The sequence below is a fragment of the Triticum urartu genome, chromosome 2A, assembly GCF_056163025.1.
Source record: "Triticum urartu cultivar PI428250 chromosome 2A, HENAU_Tu73, whole genome shotgun sequence".
NCBI lineage: Eukaryota > Viridiplantae > Streptophyta > Magnoliopsida > Poales > Poaceae > Triticum > Triticum urartu.
In genome coordinates, this window is record NC_141874.1 from 52,230,483 (window position 1) to 52,251,184 (window position 20,702).

The 20,702-nt window shown below is 47.2% G+C and overlaps 3 protein-coding genes across 3 annotated transcripts; 2 read left to right on the forward strand and 1 right to left on the reverse strand.

Moving 5' to 3' along the window:
• The first annotated feature begins 5,694 nt into the window (after positions 1–5,694).
• LOC147983630 (putative FBD-associated F-box protein At5g50270) lies at positions 5,695–6,712 on the forward strand. The gene is made up of 2 exons (XM_087540800.1): positions 5,695–6,132; positions 6,221–6,712. Exons 1-2 carry the CDS (start codon positions 5,695–5,697, stop codon positions 6,710–6,712), a joined length of 930 nt encoding a protein of 309 aa, XP_087396926.1.
• Positions 6,713–8,688: 1,976 nt separating this feature from the next.
• On the forward strand, positions 8,689–10,642 carry LOC147983631 (uncharacterized). Its single transcript, XM_087540801.1, has 5 exons — positions 8,689–8,696; positions 8,894–9,016; positions 9,142–9,406; positions 9,948–10,124; positions 10,259–10,642. Exons 1-5 carry the CDS (start codon positions 8,689–8,691, stop codon positions 10,640–10,642), a joined length of 957 nt encoding a protein of 318 aa, XP_087396927.1.
• Positions 10,643–12,574: 1,932 nt separating this feature from the next.
• LOC147983632 (mitochondrial import inner membrane translocase subunit TIM17-2-like) lies at positions 12,575–12,997 on the reverse strand. The gene has a single exon (XM_087540802.1). It carries the CDS (start codon positions 12,995–12,997, stop codon positions 12,575–12,577), a length of 423 nt encoding a protein of 140 aa, XP_087396928.1.
• Positions 12,998–20,702: the final 7,705 nt, after the last annotated feature.

Genomic DNA, 20,702 nt, shown 5'->3' on the forward strand with positions numbered 1-20,702 from the left:
AGGGAGGCATGGGTGAACACCGTCATAGACGGAGATGGAGCTTTAATCTGAGTACTCGCCGAGCCAAAACGGAATTCAAGTTATGAGGGACATACGACCGGTCTAAGTGGCCATTGCATTCTTGCATGAAATGGCGCGTTGCGCGAAAGTGCCCGGGAAGTGGAAGGCTATCGTACCTGAGGCTATCATACCCAAAATCGTCTGGATTGGAGCTCATATGCCCAAGCCGCGGGTTCCTCCCCGAGGCTATCATATGTTGCACGAAATATTAGAAATGCCCATTTTATCCTTTTTGGCACCATCCGGGAATTGGGGTCAACCTAACTCCATGCCCTGTGCCTATACCCGTTTTAGACCTTCGGACACGTTTTTAGGCACTCGTCGTCATAGTCACTTTTTGCGATTTTGGGAGGGAATTTTTTTTAGGGCGGTAGGGAAATTTTTTGCTCATACGCACTTTGGTAGGATTGGTAGGAAGAGTGAAACTCGGCAAAAATGAGTTCCCCGTGAAGGCCTTCCGGTACAACAGGTGTATCTCCCTCAGGCGGACACCATTTCGGCTCCGTGGGGCTATCTTTCAACTGGAGACATGATTGCATGTGTTCGATCAGGACTGGAGCATGCCTACCTAGAATATATATATGATAGTTAAGTATCCCCAAAAGCATGTGGGGAGTGTGAGTAATGATATAAGGGTGAGAATGGTACTAGAATAATTTTATCACATGTAACACTATACATTTTGTATGTCCTATCATAAAATAATAATATTCGTTGCACATAAAATAATGGATAGTTTGAAATAATATATTTAGAACATATATGGTCAATTAAGGGAAACTCAATCAAATCACTGAGGCTCGGTCAACTCAACTCAATCCATAATTGTCTCGATGGACTCTTTTCTTTCTTTGGTCCTCACCGTGGCTAATAGCCCTGCAATCAAAATGCCTAATATGAATATGGTTTGTGCATAAACGAGTGATTATGCGAGGACGATAATGATATGTGTGATGACCTAGAGCAATCATACAAGGATGAGAATGATAATTGTTAGAAAAGTTGGATTATAAAGAATGTAATTAATTCAAATAAAAAGATGGACAATGTGTAGTTTGTGAATAGAAAAAACTAGTTCCATAAGTTAGAGTGGGATTTCTACTATGGTGGGTAATTATACACGCACTCATAGTGGTTTATATCTTTCTAAGTTCCGGAATTGCTTAGGGTCTCTTTCTAATGTGAGCACCTACATTAGACATGAGTGCATGCATGCATATATTTTGTGTTGTATAATGTGACCACTTTTCTTGTTATGTTTCTCTATGTATAGATAAAATCAATATGCAACAGTGGTTTTCTTTTGTTTTTGAAAAGGCCACTGATGACGTGGCACACCTCCTTTTCTCCTTGTAGAAGTATCCTCCGTTCTCCCATTTTCTCCACTCGAACGCAAGCCGTCGCATGCATCAATGGTTAGGCTGGTTGTAATGAGGAGTATCATATACTAGTATCATATGCATGATACTAGTGTACGATACTAGATCCCTAATGCATAATATCATATATTGGTATCATAGAAGGCTATATTTATTGTCATGAATGACACAAAGTAGCACAACATTTAATATGATACGGTATCATGATATGATACTCAAGCATCTCTTTTTTCACTTAATTCCATGCCACCTTATCAAAATTGCTTACTAGTTGGCATGCATAATACTTCCTTCGTCCGGGTTTATTGGGCTTGCATGCAGAAACTCAGGTATCAAGGAAAAAAGTTAATACAAATGGTTGGTGATTTAACGCTAAGAATGCATTGTCCCGAGAATGCCAATGGCCAACCAGAGTAGCTCAATTTACGGCATGCAGCTGCTGGCCCACGTTTAGCACTAGCCAAGCAGTTATTGCGTAGTGCATTCAGCTAATGATGCGGCTGCCTAACCAATCCTGCGTGCATGCATAAGAGAGAATCGAGGGAAATTTACTGCGAAAGTTTAGGGGCCTTACAAAAATGGGACGCGGTTAGTTTGCTGAGAGGCCCAATAAACCTGGACGTAGGGAGTACTATTTATGATACTCCTATTACGAGCAGCCTTACCACGGGTCTGAAGTCTTGGTGTGTGTGCCATGCTGCCTCAAGACGTCCTAATATACTCGTGTCCTCTCGCGGAATGGCTCGGCGACAATTTGAGTGGGTGATGTGGTGTCAGTTGCCGCGAACGGTGGGGAGTGTCGAGGAAGAAGGTAGTAATTTGTTGTTGAGAAACCTTTTTTTATCCGATACTCCCTCCTTTCCGCTTTATAGGGCTTATATCAAAATCTTAGTTTTTCCATTTTATAAGACTCAATTTGGTTGTTTCCTAGTATCACAAGTTCAGATACCAAGGTGCATTAAATCATTGCATGCAAGTATTAAGAGAAAATTGATCAATGCATGTACTCTATGCATGCATGCTTTACAATTAATACATTGATAAATATAATTTTTTGAGGAAAACAAAAGCATTAATTGGGTGTTTTTACAAATTACAAAAGGTATTCCACCACTCACCATCTACCTTGGTTGGTAAGATTTTTGAATTGAGCCATATAAACCAGAAAGGAGAGAGTATCATCTTTCTTCAACTATTATTGTGTTTGAGGTGGTGTTTGGTTCTCTAGTTCTACGACTTTTTCTAGTCCCAACTAAAAAGTCCCTAGTCCCTAAAAATTCCCTCCCTGTTTGTTTCCAGAGACTAAAAAGTCCCTAGTCCCTAAAAATTCCCTCCCTGTTTGTTTCCAGAGACTAAAAAGTCCCTAGTCCCTTCCTAGAGGTTATTAAATGACTTTGTTGCCCCTAGTATATAGAAAAATAACAATCAAACAACACCATGGGGTGGCGGGCCAATGGGTGCATAGAGGGGCATTGTCGAAAAAGTCCCAAAAAGACTCTCCTTGAGTGTCTTCTTCATTTAGTCCCAAATGCCTGGTTTAGTCCCTAAGAAGTCCCTCCTGTTTAGTAAAAAAGTCTTTAAAAAGGACTTTTTCTAGTCCCTACATAAAAAAGTCCCTGGAAACAAATACCCCCTGAGCTCTAGTCCGCCTCCGTTTCCGATGGTTGCGCGCGCTAATTAATGGCATGTCATGGAAAATCGTTTCGGGCAAGCTGTTGGTCTAGCTCCTCTCTGCCACAACCCGTATCGTCCGATCAGCAACCACACAACTCGCGACAACGACATGCTCATCCACTACGGCCATGCCGTGGTGGCTGGCACAGGAGGGAGGGATTAAGAGTGTCGGCTAGAATTGTGGCGGTTGGGGAAGGGGGAAAATTGGTGGCTATCGCAGGAGAGAAGGGTTGTGAGTGTCAGCAAGAATTGTGGAGCTGTCTACGGTGGCTTCGATGACTTCCTCCGCTGCGCCATGCCCGACGCCTCTCTTTCCGTCGGCGCATCATCACTGCAGTCACACATGTTGTCGTCCGGCACGGTGGCCATTGCCAACCGCCTCTGACTAAGCGGCAGCCTCTGCAACTACGCCGACGTCGCCGCGACCGTTCTCACCCTGTCTCTCCCTCGGACCTGGCATGGACCAAGGCCATCAGCGACTTAGTGTGGTCGTCCGCACCTACGGCCTTCTCTGTTTCGACACAAAAAAGAGTAAATTCCGGTTTTTACCCCCTATTTTGATATTTTTGACACTAATTACCTCATTTAGCCATATTTCATCCATTTTACCCAATTTAACAAAAGTTCTGCCACAATTTATCCTGTTTAAAATTTTGTGAGCGTTCTGACCGACATGTCCCAATTGTCAGGTCCACTTGGCATCCCACATCAACCGTTTTTTCCTACCTATTTTCTTCCTGCTGGACCGGTCCTCCCAGCTTCTCCTTGACCGGGAACAGGACCAGCCCGATGGAGGTCGCTCGCGTCGCATCCAACGCACAACGCCCCCTATCGCTCGCGTCGCATCCAACGCACAACGCATCCAACGCATCGCTCCAGTCGGTTCTTGCTTGTGTTGCCTGTCCCCTATCGATTGCATCGCCCGTCTAGGTTTCCAACCCACACACATGCTAGGCTCGCTCGAACCTTGGGTTGGGGATTGTCAGGCAGCGGTGATGATGACGGCGGTGGCGGCGATGAGTGCTGAGCGGCCGGCCATGCGATTTCATACCTCCTCGAGCAGGGTTGTATGGCCGCGACATCCAAGCAAGAAATGACCCCGTGGAATCCGATGGCTCCCTCAAGCTCGCCGACGTTGGCATAGGCGCGTCCATGTACATGATCCCATCAGGCTGTGACCAGTTCATCTTACTACTTTGGCGACATAGCAGGGACCCCATGAGGATGTGCTCAGTTGATGGCGGGGCTATGGCGATGGCTGGTCCAACAAATTAGTGAGGTTGGTGAACAAACAATCCCTCTCAGTCGTACCCCATTCCGCAAGATTTTGACCATATCTATCATAGCAATTTGTGTAGTCTGATATTTTCCCGACTCATGCATTAGCCGGCGAGGCGTTTCATTAGGACAGAATTAAGATGCTTATTGAAGATCATGTGTATACATGTCACCCTTCTACAATGTGTACGAGCTAAGAAAGGTGAAGACTGACAAGGTGTTTGTGCCGCTGCTTGTGTAGCCTGTCATTGCCACTGCCACTGTTTGGTGTATTCTGTAGTTTGTGTAGTTGTGAACTAGTGAAGCTATCTATAAATGGGAAGCATTATTCAGTCCTGTTTCGATCATGTGAATCCAGAGCAGTCTATAGCCTATATTAATCAGTTTTGACAGTAGTGTGAAGCAGAAATACGATCTGTTTGGCAAAAGAGAGATAATTTGACAGCATGATCCTTGAATAAGGAGACGAATTGACATCATGACCCAGAGAACAAATAGGCAGAAATAGTTGTCATAACACAAATTTTTCGCATTTTATTTCCATGATCTGTTGCAAATAATAGAGAAGGATCTATTTTATAAATAATAGGAGAATACCATCAACTCCAAAAAATAGACAGGGTAAATAGGCACAACACAATTGGACCTGTCGGTTAGAATGCTCACAAAAAATTAAACAGGGTAAATTATGGCAACATTTCTACTAAACAGGGTAAAATGGATGAAATCCTGCTAAATGGGGTAATTAGTGTCAAAAATGTCAAAATAGGGGGTAAAAACCGGAATTTACTCACACAAAAAACCAGACTCGGAATACTTGATCACGCGCGTACTCGTGATCCAGCTGGTCTTATATTACCTTAATCCTTGATCACGCCGGTGGACCGGCACTGAGCGTTGCCCGATAGGAAAGCTACTGTCCTTTTTTCCGGACTGAACTAGGCAGTAGGCAATACGCAGTATGTAAGGATCCGACTACAGTACTGATTCTTTAAACAGAGAAGTACATATTTCAACCCTGAATTCTTGCCCTAGTCTAATTTACAACCCCGAACTAAATACGCAGGGTTGAATTCTAACCGGTTTTGAGAGTTGGGGGTTATAATTTAGATGGTATTGGAGTTCGGGGTTGTAAATTAGACTAGGGCAAGAGTTCGAGGTTGAAATATGCACTTCTCTCTTCTTTAAAAACCCTAATACGGAGTATTCGTTACCGGTTGGTATAATAATCACATCACAGATCCCACGCCACGCCTCTGCGATTGCGCACGTCGATGCATTGGTGATGGGAAAGAAAACAGCAATGCCCTCGGCGTGCGAGGGCGAGGACGACGGCGTAGACCTGATCAGCAACCTCGGCGAGGACCTGCTCCTCCGCATCTTCGGCCTCCTGCCTGACGCACGCGACTTTGCCGGGTTGGCCGCACTCTCCAGACGCTGGCGCGACCTCTCCACGCGCTCCCCGACACTAGACCTCCACCCCGTCTACCTCACCGACACGGATGACGACGAGACCCGCAAGCGGTTCCGCGCCTCCCTAAGGCGGTTCAACGCCTTCGTCGACGCCGTCCTCGAGCGGCGCGTCTGCAGCATCGACACGCTGAAGATGGACGTCCTGCGCTGGCCCGGCGGAGCGCGCGCGGGCCTCTGGCTCCGCCGGGCGATGGAGCTGGTGGTGAAATCACTGGACCTTCGCATGTCCCCGCCTCTGCGGAGTAGGCCGGGCGACAAGGACTGCAAGGTGCGGCTGCCTCGCTTCACGACGGCGGCGGAGATAAAGCTAAATCTGAACTACGCCACCCTCTGGCTCCCGGCCGGCCGCGGTCGAGTTCAACGCGCTCACCGACCTGTCCCTATGGGTCATATCACTCGCGCGAACCGACGGCGGCCGCCTCGGCCGCCTCCTGTCTTCGCCGTGTTGCCCAAGGCTGCGGAAGCTGCATCTCCTTAATGTGTGCGGGCTGGAGGAACTGCAGCTCCACGCCAGAGCGCTGGAGATCCTGAAGCTGAGCCAGCTCGCCGACCTGAGGCGGCTGGACCTGGACACGCCGCGGCTTTCTTCCTTGGACGTCGGTACCTCAGTGATGTGCAGCAAGCCCTCCAACTTCACCATCCGGGCGCCGGTGCTGGAGCGGCTTCAGTCCACCCTCATGCCCTACCCGTACGAGAAGATCCTGTACAGCTTCAACTTCCAACTACTGCAGAGCTGCACCGTCCGTCGGCTCGTCGTCGGTCTCTACGTCCCAACAAAGGTGCTAACTACAGTACTACTTCCATCAATCCTTCTATATGTTCACGTTGGAGTGAGGACTCTAGTCTAGACCCTAGAGGCTAGAGCACAATTATAAGTCCGTTTTAAAAGTAAATTATAAATGCCAATAAAAAGTATCGGGCAAATAATAAGAACTGATTTTTAACATATGGATAGGTGATTTATTTCTTTGCCCGGTTGCGGCATCATCAGTGTTAGTAGGAAACGATGTCATGATCAGTCGCCAGCTGGCTGAAGCACCATGATAAAGCCGACGCCAAAGAAAGATTGGCTGCTACTAGTTTTTTTCCATGTTATTTAGTAACATCCATGTTCGTCTTAGATTGTAAATTTAAATGCATAATCACTTGCAAAAAATTAGGTGCATAATTTATTACGGACTATTTTTGGCCCATTTACACTTTAGAAGGTGGTAGCTTTAGCTAAACTATCTAATAACAAGATATATCATATAGTGCAGCAGCTATTTCCCGCTATATATAACGATTGTTGGTTTAGTCATACAAAATGTCGTAGCTTAGATTTTAGACTCCAAAGTGTTGCATCGTGGTTATAGCTAGCAATGTAAATCCTCTACATGCCTTTTGATGCAGAAAATGGAGGCAACTAAAGCAGACAATGTGATGGTAGACATACCACTTCCTCATGTCACAAATCTGGAGCTGGATTTCCTGTCGCCAAACAACCACATTTTTGGTGCATGTGTATCTAGCATCCTTGCGCGTTGCAGCAATCTTCAACACCTCAGACTAGGCATCAACAAATTCGTGAGCATACATAACTTTTTGTCCTAAATTCTTTGTACATTCTATAAACTTTAACCATGGGTTCGTAGGCGCATGAGTAATTGCTAACTATATGTATATGTTTCTATGTCGACATGATTGGATGTACCTTCAAAGTACCTTCGCCGATGTAGGGAGGGGTGCTGCATATGCGGATGCGTAGGGAGCTGGAAGGAGGACAAGATCTCACTGGATCATCTTCGCGAGGTGGATTTCAATGGCTTCTCGGGGCAGGAGTGCCATGACATGGCACACTTGTTGGTACTGAATTCACCAGCGCTCCAGAGGATGACTGTGGTCGTTGAGGCATTTGGAGAGATCTCACGGGACGATAGTTCTGATGATGAAAGCCCACCATGCAAGAGAGAAATCATGGAGACTTCGGTGTTAACGCTTCCACGCCCTAGAGGGAAGTGGAGGGCACACGCCTCGACTAATGAGGCAACATCGGAGTACGAGTGGACGCCAGGGCCATGAACACTACTTTCAAGCAAAGCTAAACATTTTGACATCTTACAATTTGTTGTCTATTTTCTTCATTGGAAACTGTGGGCCTTGGTGTTCCTTGATTCAGAAAAATAAAGAGCATCAGACGATTTAAACCATTAAACTCCATAGTAGGAGTGTATATTTTGATTTTCGTACCTTCAAACATGGTGGGTTTTAGCATTGAATCTTCTTGAGACAGGCCTTTCAACACCCGGTGCTCCTACACCTCTATGAACAGTAAATTCAAAAAAATTGAATACGAAATAAAAAACTGAAACTTTGGGACTTGAAACATTTGATGTACTTGCAATGTTTCAGCCACAGATAATATTCATGGAGCTCTCACAAAAAAAATACATGTTTTTTGGCGAGGGCTCCTCGAATGTTATTTGTGGCTGAAACTATGTAAGAACATCAAATGTATGATCATATTTGAGTCCCATAGTTTCAGATTTTTTAAAAAAATCATTTTTTTTCAGCTTACTGTTCATGAGGGTGTAGGGCATCCGGGAGATATACCACACCTTTCACAACTTCTTTGTTAGATTTGCTACCTTTACGTCTGGAACAATAACCTACTGATGGATAGTACGGATCCGACTACTGATTCGTTTACTACTGAACTAGGCAGTAGTATGTAAGGATCCGACTACTGATTCGTTTACTACCCTAATACGGAGTCATACATTACCGGTTGGTATAATAATCACACCACAGATCCCACGCCACGCCTGTGCGATTGCGCAAGTCGATGCAATGGTGATGGGGAAGAAACAATAATGCTAAATATATAAAGAGTTATACGCAATTATACACTGATTAGGATTTTTTTTTATCTACTAACCAATCACAAACTTGCCTCCCCTGAAATTTCAGGAGGGTGGGCCGCCTCCTCACCTATTAACCAATCAAATTAATCCTGTTTGTAAAACCTTGTAACTTGTTTGTACGTGTAGCATTACTCCTGTGCCCTCGGCGTGCGAGGACGAGGACGACGGCGTCGACCTGATCAGCGACCTCGGCGACGACCTGCTCCTCCGCATCTTCGGCCTCCTGCCCGACGCACGCGACTTTGCCGGGTTGGCCGCACTCTCCAGACGGTGGCGCGACCTCTCCACGCGCTCCCCGAATCTAGACCTCCACCCCGTCTACCTCACCGACACGGAGGTCGAGGACGATGAGACCGTAAAGCGGTTCGACCCAGAGCGCTGGAGATCCTGAAGCTGGACCAGCTCGCCGACCTGAGGCGGCTGGACCTTGACACGCCGCGGCTTTCTTCCTTGCACGCCGGCAGCAAGGTGCTGCCCCGCGAGCCCTCCAACTTCACCATCCGGGCGCCGGCGCTGGAGCAGCTGCAGTCCACCATCATGCCCTACCCCCGCGAGATCGAGATCATGTACCGGTTCAACATCCAACTACTGCAAAGCTGCCCCGTCCATCGGCTCGTCCTCGGTCTCCATGTCCCAAAGGTGCTACTACTAACATCAAATCCTTCTATTTTCATGTTGGAGTGAGGACTCTAGACCCTTGAGGCTAGATCGAGCACAGTTATTTAGCACGGTACTTATAGACTCTGTAACTATATAGAAGAATTTGAGTGAGAGACAGTAGATATATAATTTGCATTCCTATATATGTGACTACAAGTCAGCTCCCTACACATTCCTATATATGTGTCAACTCTCAGCTATCGCGGAAGCTATTTACAATAGCATTCTAAAAGTAAATTATTAAAATGCCAATAGAAAACAGCGGCCAGGTAATAAGAACAAAAAAAGAATACATGGATTTACTGATTTTAACATATCAATAGATGATTTATTTTCTTGCCCGGTTGCGGCATCATCAGTGTTAGTAGGAGCCGATGTCATGATCAATCGCTAGCTGTCTGAAGCTCCAAGATTGTAGGGATAGTCATACAAAGTGCCGTAGCTTAGATTTTAGACTCAAAAAGTGCTGCATCGTAGCTATAGCTAGCAATGTAAATTCTCTACATGCTTTTACATGCAGAGAAGGGAGGTAAATATAAGAGATGATGTGATGGTAGACATACCACAACTCCCTCATGTCACAAATCTGGAGCTGGATTTCCGGTCACAAGACAAGCACATTTTTGGAGTATGTGTATCTAGAATCCTGGTTCGATGCAGCAATCTTCAACACCTCAGTCTAGGCATCAACAAACTCGTGAGTATATATAATTTTCCCTCTAAATTCTCTATAAATTGAATAAACTTTAACCCTGGGTACGGAGGCACATGAGTAATTGCTAACTGTATGTATATGTTTCCATGTCGACTTGATTGGATGGACCATAAAAGTACCTTGATCGGTGTGGGGAGGGGTGCTGTATATGCGGATGTGTAGGGAGCTGGAAGGAGGACAAGGTCTCACTGGACCATCTTCGTGAGGTGGATTTCAGCGGCTTCTCCGGGCAGGAGTACTGCCACGACATGGCATACTTGTTGCTCCTGAATTCACCGGCGCTCCAAAGGATGACTGTGGTTGTCGAGGCATTCGCAGAGATCTCATGTGACGATAGTTCAGATGATGAAAGCCCGCCGCGCGAGAGAACGATCAAGGAGACATCGGTGTCAACGCTTCCATGCCCTAGAGGGAAGTGGAGAGCATGCACCACGGCTAATGAGGCGACTTCAGAGTACGAGTGGACCAGGGCGATGAACACTCCTTTAAAGCAAAGCTAAACATTTTGACATCTTACGATTTGTTATCGGTTTTCTTCATTGGAAACTGGGGGCCTTAGTGTTCCTTGATTCAGAAAAATAAAGAGCATGAGGTGACTTAAACCATTAAAATCCATAGTTGGAGTGTATGTTTTGAACGTGGTGGGTTTTACCACTGATTTTTTCTTTGCTGTACTTGCTACCTTTACGTCCGGAACAATAACTTACTGATGGAGAGTACATGTCCTCACCCAATTAGCCCCACATGAACTTCCCTCACACAGTCACACGGTAATATTCTTCTGTAAGTCTTCTCCCGCAGATGTAGCTGCTTTTTTATTACATGATCATGTAAGCTCAAGTCATGAATGTTGGATGGGGCATTTGTAAGAATGATGAATGACATAGATGTCAAAGAGTACTTAGCGGTTGGTACCTAAGTGGACCGACTCATAGAAAAGGTCAGTCTAGCACTCCTTCACGGAAGATTTAACTGAAACTTAGTCGACATCCCAAGCCATTAGGTCATCATCTGATGATCTTGATAATTACCTAAGGGCATGTTCAATAGTTTAATGAACGACCATCAATAATTCTTTTCCATGTCATTTAAAAGAGCTAGCGGCTTCCACATGTTGGCTGGTTGTTTTAGTTGTCCATGAAACACTGGTAGCAAAAAATTGGAAAAAACATCCAGTAAACAATGGATAGTCATTAGCAAAATCATTCGAAATCACACATCGTCTGAGGCTTTGAGCTCTCTTTCAATCTTCCCTCCATGGTTGTAGCTCCCAAATCCAGGACGATTGTGATGTGGTGGATTAGGGATCTTTCTGTCTTACATCGCCTGAACTGCAGCGTGATTTTCCTAAAACTTCTCCCTGTTTTTTCTCGATTTTTAATCTTTTCAGAAAAATATCTAAAACTAAAAATATCAAGAAACAGAGCCGTGGAGGTGTGTTGAATCTTTGAGAGGACTGGTGTATCTCTTCTGGGTCGGTCATTGTTGAAGTACACTCTCTTCTACAATGTATTCATTGTTTATGGTAGGGGAGAGATGATGTCATGGCAAATGTAGTTCTTTTGGGGCACTCCGGGGTTTACCCAATCGCCTTTAGGGTTGCTCTTTATCCAATTCAATCCAATACTTGTGTGGAGTTTCTTCGCTCCAAATATGATTTTCACATGAGTTGCCCACACAAAGTTAGTTGCTGCCATCAGTGGGAATTTCGGTTGTTTATTTTGATCATCTACATATACAACGATTGCGTGAGTTTACAGCAGGTACTAAAAGTGTGAACATTGTACTCGCAGCTTGTAAATTTCTTGAGATTTTATCAGTAATTTGCCCTAATGGCAACTTTAGTTTTCTCGAGATTTTATCACTAATTTTTTATTTACCCATCTACTCCCTCCGTTTTTAAATGTAAGTCTTTTTAGACATTTCAAATGGACTACAAGATACGGATGTATGTAGACATATTTTAAAGTGTAGATTCACTCATTTTGCTCCGTATGTAGTCAATTGTTGGAATATCTAAAAAAAACTTATATTTGGAAACGGAGGGAGTACTAGTTTGGTAGCGATTTCTGGCGTTCGCCCTCTATCATACGGGCATTAGAGACTACAGAGCGCAGTATTTTACATAATAATTGCATTCACAGCTTGACAAGTGTTAACTAGAACAACTGGAATAACGAAAGAACCAAATAAACTGAACAACCCGAATAGCAAAATAACCTCCATGGATGTAATTGGTATGGCAGTCATCATCTTCTAAATGTTAGTAATATTCAGAGTAGAAGCAGTAAAGCTGTAATAATAGGCAGTGAAAGAATTATACAATTTAATATAGGGGAGCAAAGACAAGTTGATGTGGTTTAATTAAGCGCTCCCTGCAAGCTCGGAAAAGCAGCAGAAAAAAGCCTCGCGTCACAACAACATCACTATGATCAGTCTTCGGCCATGAAGTGGTTGAGGCTGTACATAGCGATCCCCACGACGCCACCGAAGGCCGCGCCCTTGAGCCCGGAGAGCACGGCCGCGAGCGGCCTCCGGCGGATGGAGCAGAGCGCGTTGGCGCCGCCCCAGGCGATGAGCGCGTTGATGGGGTCGTCCTCCTGGTTCGCGTGCTCCATGGCGCAGTGAATGGCTCTCACGGCGCCGAGCCAGGCCGCCCAATGGCCGACGCGGGGCGCGTTCGCGAGGACCCCCTCGGCGCCGCCGGCGAGGCGGCGGCCTTTGGAGTGGCGGGCGCCCTTGAGGAAGTAGAAGGCGGAGCCTCCAGCGGCGCCGAGTATGACGACGAGGCCTGCCTTCCCGGCGATGTCCTGCAGCGGCATCTGCTCCGTCGACGTGCCCATCAGGGTCGGCATCGGTGCAGTGGCGAAGGTGGGGCGGCGGTGGCTTGAGTTGCAAGTTGGCGACGACGGCACCGCGCGCGGCCTATAAATCAGGGACGTGGGGTGGCTCGAGTTTGGAGTTTGGACCTCTCGCGTCTACTGCAAGACATCGATACACGAAAGATTGCGTACGTCCACGGTAGTCGTGGTGGGTTCGAAGTTTTCGTGTTCCGAATAAGATTGGAAACTCCTTGGCTCCATCCGGATGCAAACAGCCCCGAGTCATCCGCCTCCAATGTGCGACACGGGTCATGTGGGCTCCCCACGCGCGTAGGGTTAAAAAATTCAACGAAATTTCAGTGAAATTTCACATATTTCAGTGGGGTTCGAAACATTTTTACAACCGAAATTCTGATGTATTTTAAAACTGATTTTAAAATAAATTTAAATTATGTCAGAATTCATTAAAATCAAGTGAAATTTAAAATCTTAAAATCTGAAATAATTTGCGAAATACACGTAATTTCTGAAATTTCGTATATTTCAGTGAGGTCTGAATTTTTTTGTTTCCGAAATTAAAAACCTTGCGCGTAGCATCCTCTGATCCTTATACCGAACAGCACAAGTTCTCTGGTTCTCTCCGACCATCGGTCCATCTCATGATGTTTTTTTGACCTCCTGCAACAACGACGTGAGCCATGGCGGCGCGCCCGCAGCTAACGGCACGAGCCGCCGACCGTCTGCAGAGCTCGCCTGTTGCCATGCCGAGTGGTATGCGCTGTAAGGAACTGCCACAAACGACCACTTGTGCTGCAAGCTCGGCCATCGCCGGGATGTTACGACGACCATGACAAGGCGTGCTCCACCGCTGTGACATGGCTCCTCACCGTAGTGCCGGATGTTGGTATGCTGCAATGACGCTGCAACGGCACTGGCAATGTTGCGAGGAGGATGGGATATTGTGGGGGTGCATTTTCAAGGACCACGGTGATGCTTTGACGACCACAACAAAGCGTGTTCCGACGGTGTCGACGGCCATTGCAATGCTGTGAGGCATGCTTGCTTCAACGACCATGACGATGAGGCGTGTTTCAACGGCGTTGGCAGCCGTAGCCATGCTGCGAGCCGTGCTTCAATAAAATGGTGTGTCGATGCTTCGATGACCACGACACATCACCGCAGTGACGAGGCGTGCTGCAACTATGTCTACGGTCGCGACCATGTTGAGTGTTATGCTTCAATGGTTGTGACAATGCTTCGACGAAAATGACGCATCGCCGCAATGACGAGGCATGTCGTGACGGCGTCGACGGTCGTGGCCATGCTGCCTGCCACGCTTGAATGGTTGCGGCAATGCTTCAATGAGCACAACACATCACCACGGCGAAGAGGCGTGCTTCAATGGCTGTGACAATGCTTCAACAACTACGATGACATGGATGATTGCAACGATGTGTCAACGCGTGCTTAAACGGACACGGCGATGATGCATGTCGCTACGCTTCGGCATTCTTTGACGGCCACGACAACGAAGCATGTTGTGATGCAGCTGGCCATGCTGCAATCACTGAAGTGAGAGTAGGAGCAGTGCTACAACGACCTGCTGCAAAGGTCGGTGGCAGGTGAAGCCAATCTTTTGTCGTAAGTGGCACTAATGTTGTAACGAGTGTCGGCCCGCAGGGGACAGACGCGCTATGGTGCTATGAGCGGGGTGATGGTATGGCCGCTGTGAGTCAAAAGCGAGTAACGCTGTAAGAAGGGAGACTCGGCGTTTGCATGACATGGTCGCGTCGGAGCGGGCCAGAGGAAGAGATCAAACGGTTGTGCACGTCGCATCGGACGACTTCAGAGGCGACTTATTATGTTTGTATATTGTTGACTATAATGATTATTAGGAAGTATAGGATTTGCTCCTACCTTTGACTTGACGAGGCTGAAACAATACAACCATCGATTTCATCAATCTTTCTCTATCCCTTCTAACATAATATCAGCCTAACCGATCCAACTCTAGCCGTCGCATGCCGCTTTCATCCTGCGCGCCGCCCTCGGGGCGATCGGCCTCCATGACCGCCGCCGGGGGCCGCGCCGCCCGTACTTAGGGTTCATCCGCCGGTCGTGTTGACCGGCTGCTTTGATCGGCGTTTACTTTTTTAGTTTTCCGATCTAAGATTGGTTTGCGTCGCCCATCGTCGCCGTCGACCCCGCGCCTCTACTCCGACACCAGCGCGACCACTTGACCTTTTCCTTGACCCGGCGGCCTCGCGCCATGCGGCAGCCCATCACCGTTCGCGCTCCGGCCCGCCCGTCGATCTATGCCGGCCATCACCGCCCTGCTCCGACCGAGACTCCTGCATAGCCCGACTCGGCGACCTCGCTCCATGCGGCAGCCCATCACAACCGTCGTTCACGTGCCGGCCCGCCTGTCGATCTACGCCACGCCTGTACGGCGGCCCTGCCGACCGTCGTCGCCGACTTCGTCTCGGACTCCGCCGCCACCCCTTCTCCACCGAGCGGCGTCCCAGACCTCGCGCGCGATCGGATTGATAACCCGCCCGCCGTTGCGATCCGCCTCATCTACGCCGTGCGATCGACCTAGCCCGTCAGTTGTGCGCGCCTCCGTAGGTCCCGTGAAGATTATCTCGAGTACAGCACGCCCCTCCACCGATCGAGCCATAGGTTGCAGCCACATTGTCCCTTCGGACCGATGCGTTGCCGCCCCGAGGTCTTCTCGTCGGCTGCCCCGAACCGCTGCTACTCCCTCTGACGCCCCTTCAGGTTGTCGCGTCGCGGCCCGCAGTCCACGCCGCCGCCCCGAGGTCCTCCCATCGTCTACCCCCGTAGCCGCCGCCATCTTTGCGTCGCCCCTTAGGGTTGTCGTATTGCGGTACGCGGTTCATGCCACCTCCCGTCGGGTCGTCACCCCCGGCCAGTGGTTCTCCCGACGGATGCCCCGACCCGCGAGCCGCTGCGCCTCTTCAGGCTATAGCGCCACGGAACGCGGTCAACGCTGCCACCCGAGGCCGTCCCGCGGCACGACCCGCGGACCGCCGCTGCGCCACCCCTTCGAGTCGTTGCGCCGCGGCACGTGATCCACGCCGCCCTGAGGTCTTCCCATCATCGCCCCGACCTGCCCGTCGCCGCTGCGTCGCCCCTTCGGGCCACAGCGTCGCGGCCCGCGGTCCATTCCGCCGTTGCCGCGCGTTGACTTCCCATGGTACGCGTCGCGCCGCCCCCCTCGACGCGAGAACGCCACCGTCCGCGCCAGTCTTCGTCACGCTGCCGGGTTCCTCGCCTACTTCGAGCACCGCCGTCGGGCTCCTAACCAAGCCGTAGCCCATCCACCCCCTTTGTCTTCGTCCAGCACCATCCGGCCACCAACGTCGTTGTCATCTACCCCGACCACTTCGTCTACTCCGACCACCGTTGGTGACATCGGCTTCACGCGGTCACGCCGATTGGCGGCACAACCGTCTTCAATTATCTTTCTTTGCTGACCCTCCGACTCCTCGACATGGCGCACAGCTCGTGCAGGTCCCTAGTCTATGCATGCCTAGTGCTGGCAACACCGATGTGTGCCTTCATCCACGACGTGTTCGGTGCGGCGCTTCGTCAACTTCGCCTTCGTCCGTCTTCGCATGCTCGGTGCTGGCAACACCGACGTGTGCCTTCGTCTACGACGTGTCCTCGGGTTTGGCAAACCCGGCGCGACGCCTCATCAACAACATCTTCTCGGCGCACCACTACTTCGACACCACTGCGCCCATGCTAACTCGGTGCCCCCTTGCCCCCGCGGCTCCACGACGACTCTCTCGACACCGGCCACCCCAACTCGACATCGACCACGGCGTTCTTCCCGCGGCTACCTCGACCACGGCTACACCACCCTACTCTCTCAACTACCTCGACAATGGCATAAAGGGCTACCGCCTTGCTTGAGCAACCTCGTCAGTTTCCACTCCAGCCACGACTTCCGCGATGCATGGACCATTAAGACTGTGGGGGGTGTCCGTCGGCTTGCCTTCGGATTCTTCTCCAGTCTCACTGTCTGCGTCGCTACCATTGTGACCGCGGGGGATGTTGAGTATAATGATTACTAGGAAGTATATGATAGACTAGGATTTGCTCCTGCCTTGACTTGTACTCGAAGATGACCATGTACTCTTATATATATGCCTATGAGGCTCAAACAATACAACCATCAATCCGACCAATCTCTTTCTAACACATATGCTGCAACCATTATTTTATGAACAAGTTTTTGTTTCAACGAATTAGGTTGTTGCATATATCTCTACTCTTATAGAAAAACAGAGTTGGTGATGATGGTGTGCCTGCCATCCTGCAATATAGGCCGTTCGATTTATATCCGACAGATAGGAAGGAAACTATGACAATTTTGCAAAAAGACCCACACCCCTCTCCACATTTGCAAATAAGGTCTTTCCTCGTTAATCTTTTCTTTCACAAGATAAACTACTCATACAAATGCATGTTGATATTCCGTGCAACGCATGGGCATCTTGCTAGTACACTCACAAAAATTGTAATATTTTTTATTGTGTTCTATGACATGCAACAAAAAAAATCATTATGACCATGTTGTATACACTCATATTGCAGCAAACTTTGTCTTTTTTTCAACAATATACTACTCCCTCCATTTCTAAATATAAAACTTTTTAGAGATTTCAATATGGACAACATACGAATGCATATAGGTATATTTTAGAGCGTAGATCGACCCATTTTACTCCGTATATAGTTTATATTGAAATCTATAAAATGGTTATTTCGGAAGGGAAAGAGTATGTTGCAAGGTTTGCTTAGTCAACGGCCCTGGCACTTTGCAGCGTGAGGGACGCATGGGCAGCCATGAGCCAACAAGAGAGCCAGAGCTGAATGCCTGAATCCGAAGCTGAGTGCTGGGATCCACCCACAGGGACGGGTTCTACTTTGCAACGCTGTTTGTGCTAAAAGAAGCAAACGGCGCCGCGGATCCAATGGACAGAGCTGAAATCATCCAACGGCTACCAACCTGGCTGCTCCACGCGAGGGAACAGCCGGACGGCGCCTAGCGCCCGCCAGTAAGATTCTACTCCCTCTGTACCGAAATATACTCCCTCCGTTTTTATTTAGTCCGTATATTAGCTTTGGTCAAAGTCAAACTTTGTAAACTTTGACTAAGTTTATAAACAAAAATATTAATATATACAATAAAAAAATCAATACCACAAGATTCATTATTGAATGTACTTTCACATCATATAGATTTGTTATGGTAAATATTTATATATTTTTCTATAAACTTGGTCAAACTTTGCAAAGTTTGACTTCGGTCAAACCTAATATGCAGACTAAATAAAAACGGAGGGAGTAAGTCATTGGCGGGTTTTCCGACCAGGTGAAAAACGAGGGAAATGACCAGGTTACCCCTGGTTCGAATTCCGCCAGATCCCTGAGCCGTCTCCTACCTCCAGCCCTGCCTCTGCCCTCCACCCCCGCCTGCACCTCTCCCTCCTCCCTTCACCCTCCACCTCTGCCTCCTCAGTCATGGCCAGGCCACCATCCCCCTGCTGCTGGCGCCTCCATCCTCTTTGCTGCTGCTCGCCTAGTACTGCTGCTGCCTCCTCTTTGCTGCCGAGCAGGAACTGCTGCTGCCATATGTTTGCTGCTGAGCAGGACCTGCCAGGGCCAATATCAGATGGTGTTGTTCCAGTAACAGGTGAATTTCCTGAACATCAGCAGACATGCACTACCAGGCAGTAATTGACTGAATTGCAGTACGATGATGTGGTAGATTTTGATGTGAAAAACAATGTACTCCAGGAGTACTGTACTGTGAAAAACAATTAGAGTAAAGATGAGCTTGCAACTGAACATCTAGAGAGGACCTGAAAAACACAAACAACATTTATTTTCTGATCTACTACATCCAAAAGAAAAAGGATAAAAACAAAAGTGAACTGGTTGGATAACATTTATCAGTATAGTGCAGAAAATCCAGTAATATTTGGTCCGGATTTCTGTACCAGATCATGGTTCTTACTAATAAAATCCTGTTTGAGTGTCGATTAGAAGAATCTGTTATCACTTGCTGGAACAGGTTAAAGCTTTTCTTGTTCCTTTTCTGTTAATTCTTTGTAAGTTGATACTCCTAATCCCAGGAGTATATGTTACAGGAAATGCAAACCACAAAGGAAAGAATCCTAATCCCAAATTCCTCTCCAGCAACCTGAAATCGTCATAATTAACTGAACAAATCTCAGTTAATTAACTGAAAAGGTTTCATTTAGTTTTAATTAATGAAAAAAGATTCATTTAGTTTTAGTTAAAGGAAAAGATTCATTTAGTTTTAGTGAAAGGAAAAGGTTTCATTTAATTAAAATTAAAAGAAAAGTTCCAGTTAATTTCAATTAACTGAAAATGTTTCATTTAGTTTTAATTAAAGGAAAGATTCCTTTAGTTTTAATTAAAAAAGTTTCGTTTAGTTTTACTTAAAGTAAAGTTCCATTTGTGTAGTTTCATTTAGGAGTACCTACTACTGCTTTCAGTAGGAGTACTGAAACTTGCCAGTTGGCAAAAGTACTACTTCTGCAGTAAAATTACTGAAACTACTCCTAATGCAAGCAAATTTTGCACTACAAAAGTTGCTATGTGCAAGCAAAACTACACAAAAATACTCCTGCAACTTTTCAGTACAACTACACAAAACTGCTGGAGTAAAAGCAACAGCACAAAAGCAAAATGGAGTAGTTCAACTACACAAAACTTGCCATGTTAAACTCTTTGATTTTGATTTTACCAGTAGTTCTTTGAATTTGATTTACAAAACTTGCCATGCTTGATTTACAGAATGGAGTTTACCAGTACAAACTCTTTGATTTTGATTTGTGTACTGCTCAACTATGTTAGTTTTGAGGCTCTGATCTACACTCTAGACCTCTGAAATACGCAAGGCCGCAGCGAGAACGCAACTCACTTCTGGCCGATTCAGTTGACGTGCAGAACAACTAAACTGAACTGATTTAGCTACTGAGGAAATAAGCAGTGACTGAATCAACTGAACTGAACTTATCTAGCTACTGAAAATAGCAAGCAGTGACTGAAACTGCAGACACAAGTACTACTGTCGGTACTCCCTGTTTCTTGGCCTGCTGAAGAAAGAAAGCAAACGACCAAATTCAGAGTTTACCACGGCTCGCAAGCAAGCAAGCAGGGCATGAGAGGGAGCAGAGGAGGGCTTACCATCAGCTATGCCGGAGTGGAATAGATGGTGTGAAAGATTATGTGGGTGCTCATTGCACTGACATGGCAACAAAGAGCACGATGTGCTTCCCCATGGTGCCTCAGCGCCTCCTCGAGCTTCCTGTCATCGTCATCTTGCCAGTCCAGGACCAGCCAAGAGAAAAAGTGTGCGCCGTAGCCAATACCAGCGCTGAACTCCTTCGCATTGCCTGCACCTTAAGCTCTCCGTCACTAGAGGAACTCCGCCAGAACCTGTTACTTCACAGAACACCAACTGGGCGTGACTTTCTGCTGCTGCCAATAAAAACACACAACCGATATGCAAATACTGCACTGCCCACAGCTAAGACCTCCGGGCCTGCATCTATTTTTGAACTTGTTCATAATTTTGGTTGCAGATCATCATTACAACGTAAGCCCTGTACAGCACAATTTGTTCACTGGATCATTGCTGGGCTAGCTAGCATGTGAATGGGCATACTGTGCTCCG